The 14270-nt window shown below is 53.2% G+C and overlaps 2 protein-coding genes across 7 annotated transcripts in view; one reads left to right on the top strand and one right to left on the bottom strand.

The window, feature by feature from the left end:
- The window catches only part of VPS16 (VPS16 core subunit of CORVET and HOPS complexes), a 21091-nt gene extending 12963 nt beyond the window's left edge, over positions 1 to 8128 (bottom strand). The window contains exon 1 of one of the 3 annotated variants that reach the window (XM_002710879.5): positions 7940 to 8128. In XM_002710879.5, coding sequence (XP_002710925.4) covers positions 7940 to 7992 — 53 coding nt within the window. In that variant the 5' untranslated portion in view covers positions 7993 to 8128. The remainder of the gene's footprint in view (positions 1 to 7939) is intronic. The other 2 variants (XM_051845209.2, XM_070052006.1) reach the window with 2 other exon arrangements.
- Positions 7768 to 13586, top strand: PCED1A (PC-esterase domain containing 1A). 4 transcript variants are annotated; one of them, XM_008256238.4, is made up of 8 exons: positions 7768 to 7909; positions 8849 to 8996; positions 9759 to 9838; positions 9941 to 10179; positions 10277 to 10427; positions 10546 to 10792; positions 12587 to 12862; positions 13213 to 13586. In XM_008256238.4, exons 2-8 carry the CDS (start codon positions 8873 to 8875, stop codon positions 13452 to 13454), a joined length of 1359 nt encoding a protein of 452 aa, XP_008254460.1. In that variant the 5' UTR covers positions 7768 to 7909; positions 8849 to 8872; the 3' UTR covers positions 13455 to 13586. The 4 variants fall into 4 exon arrangements, with proteins under 4 accessions (XP_008254460.1, XP_017197219.1, XP_002710958.2 ...); XM_017341730.3 differs by lacking the exon at positions 7768 to 7909 and adding an exon at positions 8098 to 8540; XM_002710912.5 differs by lacking the exon at positions 7768 to 7909 and adding an exon at positions 8574 to 8783.
- The last annotated feature ends 684 nt before the right edge of the window (positions 13587 to 14270 follow it).

Raw genomic sequence — 14270 nt, 5'->3', positions numbered from 1 at the left:
AGCTGATTTGGAAGTGGAGTAGCTGGGACTCTAACCAGCACTCTATATGGGATGCAGGGGTCCCAAGCAGTGGTTTAACCCCTGCACCACAATGCCTAAAACAATCTCAAGTGCTTAAAACAATCTCAGGTCCATTAACTTTCAGCTCAAGCCATGGTCTGAGGAGCAAAAAAAACTCCTATAATGTCCCTAAGAGAATCTCTTAGTTCTCATAGTCACACAGCTGCTATTGCTGAAAATCAAACACAAAATTTGACTGTGCGGGTTGCTGAACTACAACAGCTGAATTCTCTAACATGCAATTTTTCATGTAAAAGATTAGTAAGGTACTGATCAGGAAACAATGGGATCCTGAAACTTGGCAGGGGGAGATCTAATTAGATGTAGATGAAACTGGTTTTAGACTGCAAGCCATTCTGAGCCTCTTTTCAGTGGAAGCAGCAGCCTTGTCTCTGAGGAGACCAGCCTTCCTCTGCTTGAAAACCTTAGGGTCACCTCCTTTGCTGTCGAGGTCTTGGAAGCCTCCCTGTCCAAGGCTGGCCTAGCTAACACTGCCAACTGCTTCATCTGTCAACAGCAGAGACTAACACATGGCTTCAATATGGCACCATTCCCGGGGGGCCAGCCTGCAAGTTGATTACATCGGGCCTCTTCCGTTCTGCAGGGCGCAGAGATTTGTCCTCATTGGATCAGATAAATAATCTGGATGCGAATTTGTCTTTCCTGCCTGTAATGTGTCTGCCAGCACCCACCATCTGTGGATTTACAGAATGCTTTATCTACCATCACGGCACTATGCAAAGTACTAAATCCAATCAACAACTTCATGTCATAGCAAAGAAACTGCTGCTGTGAGCTTAGGGCCATAGAATCAACTGGCCTTGCCATACAACCCAACACCCATGAGTGGCTAACCTAAAACTACCAGCCGGTTGGGAGACAACATCCTTCAAAGGATGGGGCTGTTCTTACAGAGGCCATTATATTGTCTCTTCCGGTTAGAATATACAGGACCTAGAATCAAGAGGAGGGAGTGGCTCCTTTCACTATTCCACCTAGTAACCATCTCATCAAAATGTCACTTCCAGTCCCAGTAACTTTGAGATCTGTCATCTTGAAGAGCTTAGACCTCAAGGAGAAAAAGCCTTCTACAGGAGGTATAACAATGGAATTATTGAACTGGAACATGAGAGTGCTTCTTTGCCATTTTGGGCTCCTTATGCCACTGAACCAAGAGGCTTACAAAATGGGGCCAATCTCCCTGTGCGGGTGTGGGTGTTGTGTCGGGAAGTAGGGTGCTGGTGCGAGGGCTGTGCTGCTGCACCTGCTTTGTGCTCAGGAGAGAGGGAGAGAAATACGCAACTGATGAGACTTTATAAAATAATTATCATGACACACACACACACACACAAAAATGGGGCCAATCTACTGGTTGATTACAATGGGGAAATAGAACTGCTGCCACCTTATGGAGGTAAAGGCTGTGTCTGGAACCCAAGAAATCCTCTGAGGGCATCTCTGAGTATTTCCATGCCCAAAAGCAAAGCCCAGTGAAAAATTTCAACAGCCAAAAAAAAAAAAAAAAAAAAAAAAAAAGCAGAACAACAGAATAATGAAGGCTTTGGTCACCCACTAGCTAACAAAACCACAGCAGTGGAAGAGCTAACTGAGGGCAGAGATATATAGGATGGGAAGTTGAAGGGAAGCTGAAAGTACCACCTATGACCTGGTGATCAACCATAGAAATGAAGACTGTAGTCACCTTGAGTATTTCCTCTATGTCTGCTACACGCAGGTCACATGCATGCGTTTTTATGTTCATGCTAGCCATTATTGTCTCTTTCCCACCCATTTTAATTTTATATGTAAATTATTGGAAGATAACTTTCCAAGTTGGATTTTACTGGGACCGTGACTCATTGTGCGGGGTAATTAATGCAGTGATGGAAAAAGACTAAGTTTGTATTTCTTCTCCTTTGAGGCACGAGTTCTTTTCTTGTAAGAATGGCAGTATCCTGTTAGGCAGGAACAGAGTTGCTGTGCCGTGAAGAAGTTAAAAAAAATGTATGGAGAAGTGTCTGTGGTAGCTGAGTAGCCATAGGGTAGATAGCTTCAGCTATCAACGTGTTGCCTCGGCTGCAAACGCACCCTTCGCTAGGAGCCCAGAAGTGAGTGGGTTGAGCTTTCTCAGCAGAGGGCGCTGTAGGACAGTGCAGGAGAAAGAGACCCTTCTGCCGCTGGGCAGCTGCATGGTCAGCAGCGTGAGGGGAAGTGCTCTGTCGTAACTGTGCACCCAGAACACACAGTCCCTTGCTGGCCTCCCAGCCTGGGCTCGGGCAGGTGGCCACTGCTCTGCAGCCTTCTCCACACAGACACTGTTCACACTACTGCTCCCATTTGGTGGCAGGTCCACACACCTGACCATCAGCAGCAGCTCACAACTGCCTCATCTGTGCCCAGGAGAGCTGCTTCCTGGTTACCCGGTGACTGTGGGTCCATTCTGGCCAGTGTTCCAGGGAGCCAGGCTCAGATAAGGCCTGTGGTGTGTCCACTGCAGTGACAGGATGTCACTGTGAACAGCGTGGTTAGACTGAGGTAGGATGTCAGTGGGAAGAGAGAAAATGCAACAAGTATAGACGAGGGGGAGCTTCATTCTCTTAGTTGGAGGCTGGGGAGAGACGGGGTGAGGAAGAAGGACCGGTGAGAACCTTGTGTATGTGTCTGAAATTTCCATCCCTGCACTTGGGGGCAAATATGGCAAATGGTGGAAAATAACATGGGGCAGTGCTCTTGACATGTTCCCACAGCAAACAGACACACATGGATGCATGTTAAATTATACATGGAATTCCCAAGACTCACCCCAGACATAATGGGGGCCTGGCCCAGGAACCTGTGTGCAGCCAGAGGGTCCTGCACAAGAGCTGGAGAAACCGTGTGGCTGAGGAGGGTCTGGGCACTGGCACGTGCCTCCAGAGATGGAGGGAATCAGGGCCGTGGCTGCATGGAGGCAGAAAACACAGCAGGAGGGTCTGCCAGGGGAAGCCCAGGCAGCCATGGGATGGTTTCCAGGTCTCTAGGAAGCATGGCTGAAGTCAGATGCTGGGGGGTTTAGCAGCAAGGAAGCTTCAATTTTCAGAATTTCTAAAATGTTTTCATTGTTCACAACTGTTCCTTTACGTAATGTTTAAAAAGTACAGCCGCGTGCTGAGAGATTCCACACAGTGGGACTGTGGGAGCCCAGCTGGGGTTGGCGGCTGTGGCTCTGTGGTACTCCCAACCTGCCTGCTCTGTGACCCTCCTGGCAGCACGCAGCAGCCTGGGTACAGGCACAGAGACGGTGCAAGGAAACTGTGCCAGACCAGGCAGGACAAAGGAGGAAGGCTGGTAGGGAAGAGGCAAGGGAAAACGGAAGTGCTGACTGTGGCTGTCCTCCAGGCAGGTCGGGGAGGGAACTCCATACGTGGACGGGGTTCTGTGTGTGGCCTCACAGAGGAGGGCGCTGTGAAGCTTAAGGACAAGACTATCAGGAGGGATCGGGGTACCTGCGTTGACAGGAGCTTGCAGTCAGACTTAGCCTCTCAGAAAAGCCACACCCACACACAGAGAGGCCAGCTACATCTTTCCCCTCCACCCCCTGGTCCCAGAGTGGAACTCCCCACAGCCGCAGTCATGGACCCTGGGTGCTAACACCCAGAAATCACTAAGCGGAGGCCTTCTGATGGCCTCCGTGCCAGCCCCCTGCAGGAAACAGAGAAGAAATCCCAGGGGCATTCCTGCTGGAGAAGCGCGGCCCATCAGGGTGTGAGAAGAGCCCTCGTGTGAAAACAGCTCGGGCAGCAGGCCACTGGCAAGAGGCACATCAGGTCTAGCCTCTGGTTATAACCCAGCAGTGGCAAAACCCCCATGCCCAAAAGAGAGACCTGTCTCAAAAACAAACACTACCAAAGAACTCTTGGGAATTGCTGCTAGGAATGTAAACAGGTGCAGCATCTGCTATGGAAGACAGTATGGCAGTCCTCAAAAAATTAAGCATACCAGGATCCAGCAATTCCATTTCTGGGAATGCACTCGGAAGGATGGACAGCCGAGCCCTAGAGAGGCTTCTGCACCCCCGTGCTCACAGCAGCATCGTTCACAACAGCCAGGAGTCCACTGACAGGTGAAAGGTTAAGCATAAGGTAGTACTCAGATGAATGGAATATGATTCAGCCTTGAAAAGGGAGGACATTCCAACATGTGCTACAACATGGATGACCCATGAAGACACTGTGCTAAGTGACATAAGCCAGTCACAAAAAGACGAAAACTGTATGATTCCACTTATGTGACGTACCTGGAGTCATCAAATTCATAGATGTAAAATGGAATGGTGGGTGCCAGGTGCTGGTAGAGAGGGGAAGGGCTAGTTACTGTTCACTAAGTGCAGAGTTTCAGTTTTGCAAGATGAAAAGGTTTGAGACTGTGGTACACTACTGTGAATATACTTAACACCATTAAACTACACAGTCAAAATGATGAAGATGGTCTAATTTACAATATGTATATTTAACCACAATTTTTAGAAAGTTCACACTTACATATGCAAAAAAGCAAAATAAAGTAAACATGTAAGTATTAGAATAATCTAAAAGTATTTTCAGGAATATATAACGTATCCTTACTCTCATCTACCATAAAGACATTTCTAAAGTGACACTCAGTGTGTTCAAAACCAAGGTCCTGCCTCCCCAAGATTCGCTCTTCCTTTCTCATGATTTTAAGTCAAAAACCCAAGTCCTCCTTGATTCTCTGCTCTTCCTCCTCCCCACCAAGTGCAGTAACCCAACCTCCTTCCATTTCGCCCCCTTCTCTCGGTCTCCGCCATCACCATCTCAGTGCTCACCACCCTCAAACTCTTCCTGCTCTGTCCCACCAGGCTCCTATCAGTCTCCCTTGCTTGCTCCTTCTCATTTGCTCCCCCTACTGCCTCTGGAAGGAACTTAAAACACTGCTCCCCTGCCCTGCAAATTCAATGACCCCAACCTTTGAAGACCCTTTAATTTAGGTTTCCTGTGTTGGTCAGATAAAGGTGGCCTGCAGGCCCCGAAGGGTATGACCTCACAAGAAGGGCTGCAGCCTCATCTCCTGTCCTGCCCCTGCTGTCTTAGGCTTTCTAGCTACAACGGCTCTCTTTCGTCCCTGGGAATGCCACCATCCTTCCTGCCTCAGGACCTTTGTCTATGTTCTCCATCCCACTCCCTGCACCCAAGTCTACTCATCCCCTGGATGGGGAATTATCATTTTTTAAAATTTTTTCTGAAAGCCTTCTCTACCTCTGACCCCTCAGTGCTGTATGTTCTCTTAGGCTGTGTGTTCCTGTATCTTTCCTTCATAGTGGTTATGATCCAACAAATACTGGTTGTCAACTGTCTCACCTGCTGGCTTTAAGCTTTATCAGGGTAGGCAGGGTCTGTGTCTGTTAAGGGTTGGGCCAAATTAACTAACGGGATTAGCCTAAATTGCATTCTTAGGATAAAAATGGAGACCCATAAGAACTGGTCACCACTGCATCTCTGCTTTCCAAATTCAGTGAGTTCTCCACAACACTGCTTCCAATGCAAAAGATCCCTGTCCCGCAGGCAGGCCTCGACATCAACATCTGCCACCTCTTTTATCATCCAGTCACTTACATGAACATGGACTAAGCCCTGGCTATGCACAAGGCTATGCACACACAGGAACAAAACCAAACACCTACCCTTAAAGCATTTCCACTCTGATGGAGCAGCTAGAATATGTTCTTACATATTTCTGTTAAAAAACAAAACAAAGGCTGGTACCGCAGTTCACTAGGCTAATCCTCCGCCTGTGGCGCCAGTACCCCGAGTTCTAGTCCTGGTTGGGACGCTGGTTCTGTCCCGGTTGCTCCTCTTCCAGTCCAGCTCTCTGCTGTGGCCCGGGAAGGCAGCGGAGGATGGCCCAAGTGCTTGGGTCCTGCACCCGCATGGGAGACCAGGAGAAGCACCTGGCTCCTGGCTTCGGATCGGTGCAGCGCCGCCTGTGGTGGCCATTTGAGGGGTGAACCAACAGAAGGAAGACCTTTCTCTCTCTCTCTCTCCCCCACTGTCTAACTCTGCCTGTCAAAAACAAAACAAAACAAAACAAAACAATCCTACAGGACTGTCTGGGTTCGAATCCTGGCTCTATCACATCCTAGCTGTGTGTGGCCTGGTCTCTCCTTTGTGTCTCAGCTTCCTCATCAATTAGATGAGGCTAATTATGCCCATAGAGTTGCGAGACCTCAGCAAGTTAATAGCCATAAAGTCCTTAGCACAGTGTCTAGTACATAAGAAATGCTCAGTATCTGTTGCCAACTTTCAGCATAGGTTTCCTCTGCAGCAGGACTTAAGATCCCTACTCCTTGCTAGGAGGACAGCATAGGTGAGCGTAGGTTTGCCATTCAGGTCTTTTCTATGGCTTGCTCTCAGCACTTCTGTTCTTTCAAAACTTTGCTGGTACATCAGCAAAGCTAAGACTTGATATGACAAGCAGTAGCTCTGCAGTAGTGTGGTCACTGCCTTCAGTACTCTGATTTTTAATACACCTGGGTAGGCAACACGTATTTTTGAAAGTAACCAAATTAAAATCAATATTTTAAAAAGTAAATGCTGTGTCAGCTAGCTGGTGTGCAAACACCAATTGACACACTACCTTTGTCAGTTCCTATCCCTTCATCACTGATATGTGGGAAGTTGTTTCCTAACCGACTTTTAACTAGGGTTTTTGCAATTTTTTCATATGGCATAGGCATATTTCTAAGAGAGAATTATAAACAAACAACACACACAAAAGACTGCTAAAAATTACCACAAGGTTTTTGTCCCTCTGAGGAGTATATCAAACATTGCATTTAAAAGTGTTAAGAAATGAATGAGACTAGGATACAGCTTCATTAGCACAAAGACCCCGAAGTAACCTCTCTGTGATCTTTGGTTGCAATGAATACAATACTTTTCAAAAACTACTGGGCAACTATTACAGAGCAGGTGCTCTTAAAAATGAGTTTCGGAGGTAAAGGTGCCCTCAGCCTTCAAGGGGCATGGGTTAGCAGGAGAAACCTATGCAAATATTACCCCGCTGCATATAGGTAACAGACCTCAGCACTGGGTCTTTTGGAGCCCCCAGGATTCTACTTGGGGAAGGTCAAGGAAGGTCCTGGGAAGAACCCTGGAACTAAGTCCTGAAGATGAGCAAGAACTCTTCCGTGAGAGAAAATGGGAACTGTCAGTGCCTGCCGAAGGAACTACAGGCTGGTGCAAACCCAGGGGCCCATGAAACCTCACGCTGTGCCGCAGCCCTGTTACTCTGAGCAGCTAATACACAGATTTGGGTAGGAGAAAGGCGAATGAGGTTGCAGAGATACACAGAGGCCGACTGATGGATAAATGTTCCTCAGGGAGTTTGTTTTCTAGCCTACAAGGAAGGGAAGCCATTGAAAAGTCCTAATCAGAGTCATGATGTGGTCGGGTAACACTTCAGAAGGATCCGTGGTTTGGGACCCTCCAATTCCCGTGACGGCTGCTGCGAGACTCGCGGACAACTCGCCCCCTTCTCCCTGCCCTGGTCAGCACCGTTACCCCGCCCGCCGTGCGACCCCGCCCCCCTCGGAGCGCCCCGAGGGTCTGCGTTCAGCACCACTCGCCGCAGGAGACTGGGCACTCTCTCTCACCCGCGGGCGGCCTCCCGCAACGTGATCCGAGCACCCCTCCGCAGGCTCACAGGCCTGGGCTTCCGGGTGACCACTGTGCTTGCCTCAGTTTCCTTCTCTGGAGCAAGGGAGAGCCCGGCTCCCTGCCCCAGGCCGCCGAGCGTTAAGTGACAGCGCCGGCGGCTCCGCCCCGGAGACTCCAGCAGGCGGGCAAACGGGGTAAGCCGGGCCGTGGGCGGGGCGTCTCACCGGTAAAAGGCAGAGTCCCCGAGTGGGTTCCAGTTCGCCGTGTAGCAGTCCATGGCTGGTGCAGGCGGTGGCTAAGAAGCGCTAAGGAGACATCCACCGGTGCGGGCCCCAGACCGGCACTTCCGCTTCCGCCCGTCTGGGTCACGTGCCGAGGCCACCATCGCGGCCATCACCACTGTGGGCAGCCGCACTTGGCCGCTACCGCGCCCCACCCCCCCGCGCCCGGGTGGGTCCGGCCCTGGCTCCCGCCCCGCGCGGTGGCCACCCCCGCCGCCTTGCCCTCCCCTTGGGCGTCGGGGGGGTCGCGCAGGACAGGACATGGGTGACCGGAAGTGGGCGCTGTGAGCATCGCCGTTTCGGGCGCCGAGGCCCGAGGCGCCGTCGGGTCCACCGCGACGCACGCATGGAGAGCGCCAGGTCCCGGGCTGCGCGCCGACGGCCAGCCGGGACGCACGGGCTCTGCGGGCGGGGGCTTTGCAGAACCGACTGGCCTCCTAGGGTACGGGAACATGAGGGTTGGCCAGGAGCCCGCTGCAGGCAAGGCGCGCGGCGCCCCGGCCTACCCTGCTAGCGACTGAACGGCGCAGAGCCCCGATACTCGGTAATTGGCGCGAGCGGGAGCGCGCGCATGCGCGGGCCGGCGGCGGGCACGTGGCTGGGCGCAGGGCGGCGCCGCGCGGGAAGCACCTCAGTGCCCTGGAGGCCCGCGGCCCCGTTGACCCCTTAGCTTTAGTGCCAAGCGTGACCGGAGACGGCGCCACCATGGGTCCCCTTCAGCCGCCGCCTCCTGCTGGAGCTCTGAACAGCCCCGCAGGGGGCTGGCGTGGGTCTCATTTTTATGGAGGTAGGCCCTGGGGCCGAACTGCGAAAGTCCCCGCCATCGCGCAGCTTAGTGGCTTTTTTCCGTAGCTCGTCGCTGTCGCTGGTGGCGGCATGGTCTTCTGTCTGAAGAACAAGGAGGCGCGCCGCCTGTCGCGAAGCGCCATGGTCCACTTCCAGGCCTCGGAAGTGCAACAGCTACTACACAACAAGTTCGTGGTCATCTTGGGGGACTCCAGTGAGTGCCCCTCTAGGGCGACTCTCCCAGTTGTGCAGCTGTATCCTGTTCTGTATGTGCCCAGCCTTAGACTCTGTTTCAGACCCCTTCCACCCTCTGGACGGTTCTAGTCCATTAGATTTTTCCGGTCTTTTTATTCCCACACACCTTCCGCAGGTATCCCGGCAGATGTAGCTTGGGCACTGTTCAGCCCCTGACAGTCCCCCCTAATTTCCCTCAGTGGGAGCGGTGCTTTGTGTTTTGTGCCTCCCTGGAGAACTGGCCAGCTTCTGCCAGATGATTGGAATGGGCCCAGAGGGACACAGCTAGAAGGAACAGAGCTGCCCCCCTCCCCTTCTGAAAGATTTATCTGAAAAGCAGACTGAGGGAAGGGGAGAGAGGGAGGGAAGTAGGAGGAGAGATTTTCCATTTGCTTGCCCATTCGCTAAATACCCAGGCTGAAGCCAGAAGCCAGGATCTCCAACTAGGTCTCCCATGTGGGTGGTAGGGACCCAACTACATGGGTCATCAACTGCCATTTGCTAGGTTCATTATCAGGCGGCTGGATTAGGAGCAAGAGCAGGTCTCCATCCTTAACCCAGTAAGCCACAAGGCTCGCCCAGTGCCTAGACTCAAACCTCATCATGTCTCCTGCCTCAGAGGCAACACTACACAGCGCTGGTGTTGGGCAGGCCAGTCCTGGGAAGCAGGGAGGCCTGGACTTGTGAGGGGCTGGGACGGGGTGAGGTCTGCTTCAGCCTTGGGGTCTCTGTCTCCCCACAGTCCAGCGGGCTGTGTACAAGGACCTGGTGCTTCTGCTGCAGAAAGACTCACTGCTCACAGCTGCCCAGCTGAAAGCCAAGGTGAGGGAAGACTAGTAGTGATGCCAGTGGTGGGTGGGTGCAGACCCCAGCCTGGCAGGATCTTCCTCCCTGGCATGGGTCTGACTGGGGGGCGGGGGGCAGGGGGAGCTGAGCTTTGAACAGGACCAGCTGGTCGCTGGGGGCCAGCTAGGCGAGCTGCACAACGGGACGCAGTACCGTGAGGTCCGCCAGTTCTGCTCGGGTTCTGGCCACCACCTTGTGCGCTTCTACTTCCTCACTCGCGTTTACTCCGAGTACCTCGAGGACGTCTTGGAGGAGCTGACCTACGGGCCTGCTCCGGACCTGGTCATCATCAACTCCTGCCTCTGGGATCTCTCCAGGTTGGGGTGGGGAAGGGGAGGCACTGGTTGAGGGTGGAGGTACAGCTTAGAGGCCGTGCACCCCACATTCATGCCCATCCTATGCATAACCCAACAGATATGGCCGCTGCTCCATGGAGAGCTACCGGGAAAACCTGGAGCGAGTATTTGTGCGCATGGACCAGGTGTTGCCTGACTCCTGCCTGCTGGTGTGGAACATGGCAATGCCCCTGGGGGAGCGTGTCACTGGGGGTTTCCTCCTGCCAGAGGCAAGTGACTAGGGCCCCTTCGGATGGGGGGATGGTGCAGAGAGCTGGTAGATGGAAGACAATCCTTCCCAACCTTGCTGCATCCTGTGGCTCTTAGAGGCTGTGCTTTCACACCTAGCTCCAGCCCCTGGCTGGCTCTCTGCGGCGGGACGTGGTTGAAGGGAACTTCTACAGCGCGACACTGGCTGGAGACCACTGTTTCGACGTCCTAGACCTCCACTTTCATTTCCGGCATGCCGTACGACACCGTCATCGAGATGGTGTCCACTGGGACCAGCATGCACACCGCCACCTCTCACACCTGCTTCTGACCCATGTGGCTGATGCCTGGGGCGTGGAGCTGCCCAAGCGTGACAGTCCCCCCGGTGAGTCCTACCCCTAGAGGAGAGGGTAGTGATGCTGCACGGGCCCTCAGAGCACAGGGCTCAGAAACATCACGGGGCAAAGGGAGTCAAGGAGAGTTGGGGTCCCTTTCAGAACGGTGGTGACTCCTGGGTGCCCCTTCCTTATCCCCTGGGGATGGTTGGATCACAGCAACAATATTTTAGTCCAAATGCAAGTTCTGTATGACCTGGCCCTGTAGTCTCCTCTGTGCACGTGAGTGACCACGTATAGTGGCAGCAGGGATGAACAGGAAGTGGGGATATTCCTAGTTAGACTTGGCGCGTGTGTGTGGGGAGCAGGGCAGCCCCGGCAGTGTGGCAGAAGGAAGGAAGCCCATCAGCTGGGAGATGGGGGTGGAGCATGGTCAGCTGGAAGCTTATTGAGCAGAGATGTAGTGTATCCCGGGGTGCTTTGGAAGGGTAGTTTCATTTGGGCAAGCTCAACAGACAGCATCCTAAAAGCTCCTCAGTTAAGTCTCAGAGTCCCCATGTCACTGGTCGTGACAGGTGCAGCTCCCCTCTGCCCAATCTTGGAGTCATTGGAGGCAGCCTCTGAGGGCCCCACTCCTCCTGCTTGTTTGGAGGTACTGCTCCCCATCATGTCATGTTTGTCTCCTCTGCCTCCCAGTCCATGTATGCTCACAAAGGGCACATCATGGCTGGTGGTTCCGCTGTCTGCTGCTCCCCTGTGTTCACGTCCCCAGAGGGCAGGTTCCCTGCCTTGTTGATGGCTCAGCCCTTTTGGCTCCAGTGTCTGGCACTGGTGCTATGCATGCGGTGCCTCTGGGGTAAAGTGTGCTGAATTGGAAGCATCAGTACGACATAGAGGGTATGGGGGCCCAGAGGAACCAGCAATCTTGTAGGACTTGGCGGCCAGGAGTTGGAGTGTCAGGGAGGTGAATCAGGATTTTGATTCTATAATGCTCCACTTTCCTTATTTTGTTTAGATGAGAGAATTGGTCCCCAGCAAAGAGAGGGATTGTTAAAGATTATAAGGCTGATTGATGGTGGCCCAGGCCTTCTAAATCTCCTTGGAGCTACGGAAATTGAGGAAGGATTGATTTGGGGTGGAAGGCTGACTTGGTGAGATTGATTAGAGCAGATCTGTGTGGTAGTCAGTGGCACCCAAGAGAGGCAGAAGCAGAGGGCCTCAGCGTGAATGGTGACAGAGAGCAGACAGCGCTCACACGGGGTCAGAAGGAAGAGCTGCTACGGCGGAGACAGAGGCAGGCAGAGTCCCTTCAGGGAGACATAGGCTGTTGTGATGTCTGGTGACGTGGGAAGAAAGGGGCCTGTGAACGTGGTTGGTGAGCAGTGACAATTGGTAGGACAAGTGTTGAGAATGTGGGAAAAGCTTACAAGAGGCTGATGAGGGAGTGGGAAAATTTGGGCCAAAGGTTCCTTGTGGAAGTTTGGAGGGAAAAGGGGATTAGTGGGAGAAGGGAGTGGCAGGATCTTTTTGTTTGGCTTATTTACCGGTCTGTGGTGGGGAGCCTGGTAGAAAAACAGATCTGAAGACGTAATAGAACTGGGCCGATCCCGGCAGGAACTCTGGGGGGAGAGTGTAAGGTCAGAGCAAAGGTAGATCTGAAGGGCAGGAAAAAGCAGCACACCTGGGGCTTGGCCTGGAATGAGAGGGCAGGAGAAGGTTCTGGGCGTTCCGGCCTGTTGGCCCAGTTCTCTGAGAGACAGAAGTGAGCTGCGGAAGTGTGGATGGCCAGAGTTCAGGGCAGCCTGGCTGCCCAGGCCTACCTAAAACAACCATCCCATTCCTAGACCCGTGGATTGAGGACTGGCCAGAGACGGATCATCCGTTCCAGGGGAGCCATAAGCAGCCCCCAGGCTTCGGGGAGCAGCTGGCCTTGCCCCTACCCCTGCCCTCTCCTTTACCTCCTCCCTTACCTTTCCCCTACTCCCTCCCTCAGCCCTTGCTGCCTCCCGTGTTCCCACCCCTGCCCCAGGATGTCCCCCTTTTCCCCGGCCAGACCTTCCCACCCCATGAATTCTTCAATTTTAAACCAATGGAGGACTTCTCGATGGCACCCCACTTAGGTAGGTGTCTCCGCAGCTGCCCCCCACACACCTCTCCCAGACCCCCCTTGCACCTCCCACCCAGCCTACTGCCCAGATGAACTGAGGAGAGTTGGGTAACCCCTTGTGCCCCAGAATTGGGTGTGGTTGCAGAAGTCCCCGATGTGGACCGGCTTTGGAGACTAACTAATCAGGTTGTTACTCGTCATAGTCTCCCAGTCTGGAAGTCGGGGAAATGGTATCCCCCGTTTTGCGGATGGGGAAGCTGAAGCCCAGAGAAACTTACCCAGGAGGACCAGAGTTGCCTGAAAACAGAGCTGTGCTTCCCCCTGGCCCAAAGCCCACTCTAAGAGTGACTGGTTCTTTTGTAGGATGTTGCCCTGGAGTGAACTTTGTGCCTGGCCTCCTGCCATCGCAAGTCCCTGGCCCCCGTGGTCGGCAGCGGGGCCCAGTGGTCCACCGCGGGATGCCACGCTGTGCTTCCAGCAGCCCCTACCAGGTGCCGAGGATGGGGGTGCCCTGCAGGCCGCGGCTCAGACACTCAGACAAACTGATCCAAGCACACAAATTGGACAGACGGCCTGCTGCCCATTCTGGGACCTGGCCTGGGTAGCCTGGATCTTGGGCAGGATGTGCTGATGGCCCTGCAGGGCCTGCCTGGCACCCCAGGTGCTGGGCTGGGGTATCTGCTATGCCTGGCATTGTTCTTGCCCATTGCTGTCACCAATAAAGGCATGAATGAACAGAGTGACACATTCCTGTGTGAGGGAGTGGGTCCCCAAACCATGGTGTTAAGAGTTGTCTCTAGGTTCTCTCCAACCTTGGGCCTTTGAGCCTGCCCTATGTGGGAATCATTAAATGCTCTCTTCTGCTGTCTCACTCCTCTCCACTCAGCAGAACACAACATGTACTTAAGAAAGATCTGGATAGGGTCCCCTGTTTTCAGCAGTTCTTTGGGATTGGAAAAAAAATTGAAGGCTGAGTTGAAACTGTTAGTATTTTCTGTGGAATTTTGGGTCTGGCTACCTCCTAGTCTCGTGCATTCCTGTGTACACTCAGTGTTCCCCTCCCTGGAGAAAGACACAGGACTTATTTTGCTTAATATTTGGCCTATAGCGGACACTAAAAAGAAGCTGCCAAACCCCAGTAGAAACTTACTAGAAACCCATCGTTGAGAGACTGTACAGTGGGAGCAAAGTGAACACAGAGCAGCTTCCTTGGTGGTGGTGGTGGTGGCAGGAAGACAGAGGGAGAAGAAATCCAGGGTGAGTGTCGTGTTGGGGTGGGGGGCAGAGAGGCAGGAGCTTGACTTTAACAAGTGGCTCAGGATCCTACACAAAGCATCTGGGGGTGGGGGGGCTACAATGCAGGGTGAGGTGGAGGGGTGGAGCTTGGCAGTAGGCTGATGAGTGATGTGGGACAAAGAAGG

The sequence above is a fragment of the Oryctolagus cuniculus genome, chromosome 11, assembly GCF_964237555.1.
Source record: "Oryctolagus cuniculus chromosome 11, mOryCun1.1, whole genome shotgun sequence".
NCBI classification, from domain to species: Eukaryota; Metazoa; Chordata; class Mammalia; order Lagomorpha; family Leporidae; genus Oryctolagus; species Oryctolagus cuniculus.
This window is presented reverse-complemented; position numbering and strand designations above follow the sequence as displayed.

Coding starts and splice junctions, on each gene's coding strand:
- PCED1A (XM_002710912.5), top strand. Junction 8,997..9,758: donor GGTCATCTTGGGGGACTCCA/GTGAGTGCCCCT, acceptor GTCTCCCCACAG/TCCAGCGGGCTGTGTACAAG. Junction 10,180..10,276: donor TGCCTCTGGGATCTCTCCAG/GTTGGGGTGGGG, acceptor ATAACCCAACAG/ATATGGCCGCTGCTCCATGG.